This window comes from Olea europaea, chromosome 21 (assembly GCF_002742605.1).
Source record: "Olea europaea var. sylvestris chromosome 21, O_europaea_v1, whole genome shotgun sequence".
NCBI classification, from domain to species: Eukaryota; Viridiplantae; Streptophyta; class Magnoliopsida; order Lamiales; family Oleaceae; genus Olea; species Olea europaea.
This window is the reverse complement of record NC_036257.1, coordinates 11,920,837-11,929,351: the sequence shown is the minus strand read 5'-3', so window position 1 is coordinate 11,929,351 and position 8,515 is coordinate 11,920,837. Positions and strand designations below refer to the sequence as shown.

The window sequence follows — 8,515 nt, the reverse complement described above, 5'->3', positions numbered from 1 at the left end:
ACATAAAAGAGAGAGTTTTCAAGTCTAGAAAAAAGAGAAAGGAGCGGGAGGAAAATTAGTTTTTCCTAAAAGTTTTGGTGCTATCAAAAAGTATTTTCCAAACATCAATTCTTAACGGAGTGTTTTTTTGAAACATCAAAAGAGTGCATTTTTCAACAAGGTTCAAAGCATCAATCAAGGTAGGTAGAGGTGCAAAGTGTTAATTCGTGTTAAGTTATAAGTTTCTAGCAAATGAAAATTTATGTTAATGTTTGTATGTCTAATGGTACCTCCGGTACGGCATACACCTCCATGCCTAATGGTACCTCCGAGTACGGCATGTACTTCTGGTCGAGGCATCGTGTTACGTCATGACTCTACGTGTTTGGGATTCTACCGAAAATCCTACTATGAAAAGGTTTCTAAAGTTACAGCTTTGAAATGTATAGCTTGATCACGAATGCACCAATGATATCTATTGAGTTTTTTTAACTCACGTGTTTAACCCTTTCTCTACAAATTGATATGATTCTACCTTGAACCTGGATGATGGAAAAGATGGAGAGTGGTGCAACGAGCCCATGGAAAACCCGGTGAACAAGTTATTTAGATTTATTTTTGTGAACGTTTTCAATGTTATTTCTTTAAAGTATTTGAATAACGCTGAACGCGAGAACAAGTTATGTTTTCTTCAAATAAATTACGTTCCCTTTTTTTCTATTCAGTGTTTTATTTAAAGTATTCGAAAGGTTGTTGTTAAAATTATCATTGTTAAAATTAAGCTTCCACTAAAACATATTCTCCTATGACTAAACCACCGGTTAGCTAAGTAAAGTAAGCAGCGTTTCGGTCCACAAGGGGTTGGGGCGTTACAAGGTGAGCACGGAGGCCATTGATCATGAGTTCGATTCCCCCTACCAACACTTTCTCGATCGAAACCTGTCGCACAGGGCTTACCTAGTGCGGTTTACCTGATTGGCGTGGTTTGCAGGCTATTGCATCAGCCCGAGGGTTTAACCAGTGCGCATCCGAAGGGTAGCGGTTGCGGGTTCCCTCGTAAAAAAAAAAAAAGAATATATAGGTGGCAAAACAAAATAAATAACTGATTCTAGAATCTTCAGCAAAAATAACCAACGGAGCAATTACAAAAAGGCCTATGGGGTTGTTACACGTTTTCCACAATGTAAATTATACCATAAGCGTACGATGTCAAGTTTTGTAATATAATGCCAAGCATGGATGTCGAATCCACAAAGATTGAAATTAAATTCCTACTGAGTAGCCTCTGTTTTATCTAGAAAATAAGTTTTGAGAATCAATATTTTTTATGCTATTCTAAAAATGGACACGATCGCAAATTCAACTAAACCAACGCAAGTTATACAGACAGAATAACATATTCTATGAGCAATACTAAGTACTGTAAAAAATTGCAGCTAGTTTGTGTCACCAAGTGATAAGTGTACTAAACTCATCTGAGTCATCTTTTTCTCAACCTCTCAACCCAACCTTCAAAAATTAATGCATTTTTTTTTTTTAGCTATACGCCTTTTCACTTTTACATTATCCTTTAACTCAATTGTGTGTGTATCTTGTAAAAGCATGTTAGGATGTGATTACGAATGGTTTAAATTATAGATTGATAGAATTGAATGGTGGATTGTTGTATCACGACAAATACTGAGGTATGTGATAATTAAACTGCAAAAAAATTAATAATAATAATAATAATAAGAAGGAGAAGGAGAAGGACAAGAGAGAGTAGATAATTTTTGTTGATCTTAACCTAAGATAGAAGAAACGATAATTTTGACATGTTACTTTTCCTTAGCCAAACATGGCCTATCTGATGCACGAAAAACCAACAAGAATTCCCAAGTGGCATAGGATTTATCTAGAAATATTCATAAAAATGAACATTGATCTTAAAAAGGTGTGGTCCTTGTGGATGTTTTAATAGGCAAGACAAGTGAATCAGCTCTGCCGATGGCACGCACCTCCAATCTCTTTGAAAAGTTTCCGGCCCATTGATCCAGCAAGGGAAAATACCCTTTTAATCCCCACCAAGAAAAAATAAGGTTTAAAGTGGATAGGAAAATATGTCGATTAAGATCACTTGGCATAAGTAGATCTAACTGAAATTAACATGAGCATAATGAGATTAGAGTATAAAAAATTGACTTCAACAATGATATAATTAATGCAATTTTTGTAGGCATGGACTATGGCATAATCAAATACTCAAAATCACAAAAAATAATCAATTTTGACCTCTCTTTTTCGAATATTTTTTTATCAAATGAGATTTTAATATTTAAAGTTTGGACTATTCAATATTTAGCATCGTCGTCAAAAATGGCTTTAGGGTTGGTTTGATAGAGGTTCTGAAAAGTTAAAATATGCTTTTGAATAATTTTTTTAAGGGTTTTATTGATTAGAAGAGCTTTTAGAATAAATGGGTTCAAAGACACGTTTGACATGACTATCGAGGAGCTAGAAGGAGCTTTCGATACTTAAAATTGCTTTTGGATTCGTTTCATTAATTTAATAAAAGTATTTCTTCTAATTAAAAGAATTTCAGATGAAATTATAAGCTCTTTCAAATATTAATTAAGGCAGCTTTTTTCAAAAAAATATTCTACAAGAAACATATAAATTTTGTCAATTTTCGTCGAGTGGAAATATCAAAGGTTTCATTAGATAAAATTTTATTTATTTATTTGAGAAAAATAAGAATTATCGAGACGAAAAACGGTTACCCCATAATACAAATCAATCACAGACAACAAAGTGAGAAAGAGATTATAAAGAAAATCTAATTCCCAGATATATTTATCTATCCGTTTCATTTCGATCACGCAGAAATCAGGAAGCGACCTACGACCTGGCTGAGTGCACCTAGATAAATGAGGATTCGAGTAGGCTGAGAATAATCCTAAGCAGGAATGGCAAAATTCAGGTAAAATCTGCACAAATTGAAAGCAATTTGAAACCCTAAGTTAAAGAGCAGTGAATTAGTCATAGTGATCGTTAAAGGTTGTGTGGGGAAGGAAAAAGTTAGGAAAAATAGGAGGGTGTTTGTCAACCGGCGGCCATCCGGCTGCGCGGAGTGCCTCGGCGTCACAGGCGGTGGTCAGGAGGGTCCCGCTGCCGGAAAACACCGATGGTGGTGGCGAGAATGCGAAGATGAAGGCGCTATTCAAGCCGAAGCCCAAGACGCCTGCTGACCTGGTTCGCCAGACCCGGGATCTCCTCATCTTGGCTGATCGCGGGACGGATACTAAGGAGAGCAAGCGCGAAGAGAAGGTTCCCGATTCTATTTTTTTCTTTTTCGGCGCATTATTCGGTTTTTTTTTATCTCGTTTTATTCTACTCGTCATGAAAAAGTTTGGATCTGAATCAAGTGGATACTTTTTAGGTGTCGTGCTAAGTTGTTTTCTGTGTTTTTTTCTCGTATGAAAGCGAAAATTGATTTTTAATTGATTTGGTTTGATTTATTTGACCGTGGGAGCCTATAGTCTACTGAGATCGGTGTGTATTCATGATACGAATTGATCCTGTTATGCTAGGTGAGAAGTTTAATTGGCTTTAGTTGTTGCATTTCATTTTTCACAAAAAAAAAAATAATAATAATAATAATAAAGAAAGAAAAAAGAATTGAGATAACCCGGATAAGGAAATTATAGCCGTCCTATGTGCTATAAAGTTTAAGTTTGCAGTGTTTGATGCATATTGCTATGCCAAGTGTTAATGTATTAGCTGATCAGAACCATTAATTTTTAGCTCTTTTGTTGCTCAATCAGTCTTTCCTCTGCAGATGATGGAGTTGAGCAAACTAATCCGCGATCTGAAGTCAGTACTTTACGGAGACAGTGAATCTGAGCCCGTCTCAGAAGCTTGCACACAGTTGACTCAGGAGTTTTTCAGAGAGAACACTCTACGCCTGCTAATTACATGTCTGCCAAAGTTGAATCTAGAAGTAATGTGATATGGATATTTAGTTCAGCACAAAGATATTTCAGAATACTACGTAGTTATAGTTTCTATTAATTTTGTTACCGACTTTAAGAGAGTAATTCAGTGGCCATTACTATTCCTAGTGCGTATGTTGTTGAAGTTACATTTGCAATGCATGGTTGCTTTATTGAGATGACTGATAAGGATAATTGTGATGACTAATAAGATGTACTTCTGCAGACCCGCAAAGATGCTACTCAGGTTGTTGCAAATCTGCAGAGGCAACAGGTTCAGTCACGATTGATTGCTTGTGATTACTTGGAAAAAAACATTGATCTAATGGATACCTTGATAGCAGGGTAAGCAGGCATGGCAAGATGTCTTTCTTGGTTGTGAACTGTTGAATTAATTTCGTCTGTATTCCATATCTTTAGGAACTTGGAGAATAGGAAAATCAACTCAATCCCATAGTAAATCATAGGGACATAACTCTCTTGCTTGTTGAAGATACAAAATAATTGAAAAGATACTTCAATATATGAACTTCTGTTTTAATTTTTAGCAGAGGAAATATTCCGTGTGCATTTTCTTTTCTTCATTTGAAACAAGGTTCTCTCTCTCTCACGCGCGTGCACACACACACTATTGCTCTTCCCTCCCACCTGTTGTTTCTGTGAGCAGTTTACTTTATAGAGTTTTGATAGTTTGGTCAAAACAACAAGAAGCTAAGTCTCATTCCCAATCAACTTTGATTTGACTACATCAATCATGTTTCTGCAATTCTATTTGATATAGGTTCTAAATCTATTGAAAATTTCAGTAAAGATAAATCCTTTAAGAAATCATTGTAATTGTCCACCTCTCCCCTCTATTGGGATTGCACTGCTGTTGTGAATGCGAGAGGTGCAGTAGTGCCAGTTAAAAAATTCTCCACTAACAATTTGAAAACTATTAGCTTCACGTTATTTTGAACTGCTTCTGTGAGGGGAATAAATGTACAACTTTACTTTCTTCCGCAAGTTCACTTGGCCTCTGTTTTTCTATATACCTTCTTCATGATGAGATGGAGCTTTGCTTTTTGCCAAATGTTAACGCAACCAACCTAGTACAAATTTCCCTGAAAACTATAAATCTGAGTCTATTCTAACTGGACACGTGTATGTATCTATACTGAATCTGAGGGTCCTGAGCTTTATACGTCCATTAAATTTCCTTCACCTTTGTTGTCAAATTGAGGAATTTTGGCGTGTAATGTGTTATTTATTTATGAAATCTTGACCATAAAAGACCGACTCAGAAAAAAATTTCCTTCAAATAATGTGAATATTTTAAACCAATAATATAAATAACTGCATAAAAATATATGGATTTAAGGGACCATTTTTATGTGGCTGTCAAAAAAGTTACTAGATTATGGCTGAAGAGAGAGATTAGAAGTATTATTTTGTTGCTTTCCTTACTGGTATTGCCCTTGGTGAGAGTTTCCTTTAAGAAGTTATCTTTCTGTCTCTGTTGAGCATGTCCAAATAGGCTGCAGTTAATATTTTATTTTATTTATTTATTTATTTTTGCCTTCCCATTTTCTGACACTGCTTAAAAGCCTATATTCTTCAACTGGTGATTGACTTCTATTTTACTTTGCTACGGGATCGTGTAGGTATGAGAATACAGATTTGGCATTACATTATGGTGCAATGTTGAGGGAGTGCATTCGCCACCAAAGTGTTGCTAGGTGAGTAGATGATTTGTTTATGTGCTAATTCAGATATTTATTTATAATAAGTAACAAAAAGTTGACTAGAAGTAACTTTCAAGTTAATTGGAGGTCCATCCGAGTTAATTTAAGTACCAATCATCAGAGAATACCGCTATGCTATGCATTATTTTCTGAAACTATATATAAATTATGGTAATAGCACATTCTTTTAGTTTTTTAGATCTTACTTGAATTTTTTGAATGGGAAATGCTGTGTGTACACCTCATGGTGTACACAATGCATTACAACCCTCTCACATGGAGGGGGGCCCACGAATATTTTATTGTGTGTGGGCCTTCCTCCATATGAGGGGGGTGTAATGCTACGTGTACACAATTAGGTACACAGCATTTTCCTTTTTTGAATTATCTTTGTTGAGATCATCAAGGTTGGTTGCTGGTGACAAATAAAATGTTGGGTCCTCCGCTTCCCTTAGTTGCTGACTGTTGGACGATTATGGTCTTATTCTTATTAATAAATTGTGAAAAATGAACAATATATGAAATGCAAACTGTGTTCTATATTTGTTCATCTCATGTCTTTGAGCTTCATGAAATTTGGCACTTTACATTTCACAAAGAAAATGGATAAATGAGCCTTTGTCTGTTACACAAGCATTCTGGGAATGTTGATTGATACTTGCTCTTACAATTTTTTTGAAGTGAATATCTCAAATTTTCTTCATCTGATTAGGGTAGGCAATTATACACTATTTTCTAGGCATTTGTTTTCATATCACGTTGAATTTTTATTTATTTTATTTATTTTTAGCTGTTAGTGCAAAAGTAGAATTTGATGCTGAATCTATTTTTAATTTTAATATGTGATTTGCTTTCACAGGTATGTTCTGGAATCAGAGCACATGAAGAAATTTTTTGATTTCATACAACTTCCAAATTTTGATATAGCTTCTGATGCTGCTGCCACTTTCAAGGTTAAGTCCTTATTGAATTAGTGATTTTCTTCATCTATGAACTCTTTCTTGAATTTTTTTCCTTCTATTTTTTTTCTTTTGGTTTTCATTCAAAAATAAATAAATTATTGGTTTAGATCCCCATGACCTACTGCAGATGTAGAAGAAGAGGAAAAAAGGGGTGGGTGTGTAGGAGAGGTTTTTATTAGTTTTGTTGTCTCTGAGATTCTTATTAATGTCATTTTCAATTGAGTCTTTTCTGGTGACTCCAATTTTTTTTTTTTTTTTTAATGGCATATATCCACTGGATACAGCACAGATTTTCCTATTTTCTATAATCACAATAACGTAAATGGTTTAGTTTTGTGAAATATCTTGTAAAAGTGACCATTTAGGAAGTTCACGAATCTACTACAAATTGACCATGTATGTCGGGACATCCTAAATCCTTAAAGAAAGGGAATATTGGCCCTTGTTTGATTTTGATTTGTTCGAAATGAATTTTCCTCGAACACATTTTCAACCACACCTCCAAAAAAATCACTTTTCACAAAATCACTTCTCTAAAAATTAAAATCAAGCAAGGGCTTCAATTTCTTGTACATGTGTACACCGCATTATTTGAAGAATGGGTACATTGCTGTCACTCACGTATCTGTCATCTTAATCCATAAGAAGCCACTGTATTGTGAAATTTTGAACTTATAATTCTGCCTTTACTTGTCATAGCTGAGCAAATATGGGATATGTAGTCGCATATATTGATTTTCTGCTGTTTCTTTTGCATTATAATGTTTGTCCGGCATTGAGCTGGGAATACCATAATTTAACTCACATTTTCTTCTGCCTTGTTTCAGGAACTTTTGACAAGGCATAAGTCGACGGTATCTGAATTTCTTTCTAAAAATTACGACTGGGTAGGTGGCTTGTATTTAAGTGAACTGTATCATTGTTGATAAGCATCTTCACCCGTTCACTGCCGTACACATGTTGAGACACTATCTTCTTCATTCCAATGTTTTATGCCTGTCACTTATTCACCATTTAGAGCATATCCAAGAGATTCTTTAAATATAAGGTGCTCTCTATTTTAGAGAGTCGATCCTTTAATTACACACCAATAGACTCTTTTTTAACTTTTTAAATAGAAAGTAACTCTCTATTTGTACTTTATGATGATTGCATTAAAGCCCCGTTTGAGCTCCATACTTTAAAAACTCATTTTTCCCCTAATTCATTTTCAATCACACGTTCTTCCAATAAAATAATTTTATAGGAAAATCCAAAATTCTTCTGTATTTTTTAAACTCATTCTCAAAAAAAATCGCTATTACAAAGTCTATTCACCCAAAAAAATGGGGGGCTCAAACAAACCCTAAATAAATTTCAATGTTCCATTTCTTAGATTATTTAAAACATATTTGAATTTATTGGCCATTGACATTTGAAAATATACGCATATATCAGTGAAAAGCATTTAGGAAAAAGAAAAATAAAGATTTTGTAGGAGTGTGTCAAAAATTTTACTCTCTAAATATAAAGATGCTCGATATTATGGACGAGATTTTTTTAAAAAATAACTCTTGTTTCTTAGCTCTCTTTTCATTTAAAGATGGTTACAAATAATTCTGCCTTTGTTGTGTCTACGTGTTGCCGAAATAGTGATGCAGAACTCTATTTATGTGCTTAAGTTCTAAATTTTTAATTTAGCACTGGATATTAATAGTTTGTTACTTGTTTTCCTGGTTTAGCTCAACTTGTAACCTTTTCCTATTCTTCTTTTGATAGTTCTTTGCAGAGTATAACTCAAAGCTTCTCGAATCTACAAATTATATTACTAGAAGGCAAGCTGTCAAGGCAAGGCATTTGCGCTCTCTTTTTGGGATTATTACCTTTGGCCCATAATACA

The 8,515-nt window shown here is 34.4% G+C and overlaps 1 protein-coding gene across 1 annotated transcript in view; it reads left to right on the top strand.

The window, feature by feature from the left end:
* The first annotated feature begins 2,710 nt into the window (after positions 1-2,710).
* The window catches only part of LOC111370674 (putative MO25-like protein At5g47540), a 7,065-nt gene continuing 1,260 nt past the window's right edge, over positions 2,711-8,515 (top strand). Inside the window, exons 1-7 of the mRNA XM_022992503.1 lie at positions 2,711-3,285; positions 3,797-3,958; positions 4,177-4,295; positions 5,594-5,668; positions 6,534-6,627; positions 7,464-7,523; positions 8,395-8,463. Of these exons, the coding sequence (XP_022848271.1) occupies positions 3,166-3,285; positions 3,797-3,958; positions 4,177-4,295; positions 5,594-5,668; positions 6,534-6,627; positions 7,464-7,523; positions 8,395-8,463 (699 nt within the window). The 5' untranslated portion in view covers positions 2,711-3,165. The remainder of the gene's footprint in view (positions 3,286-3,796; positions 3,959-4,176; positions 4,296-5,593; positions 5,669-6,533; positions 6,628-7,463; positions 7,524-8,394; positions 8,464-8,515) is intronic.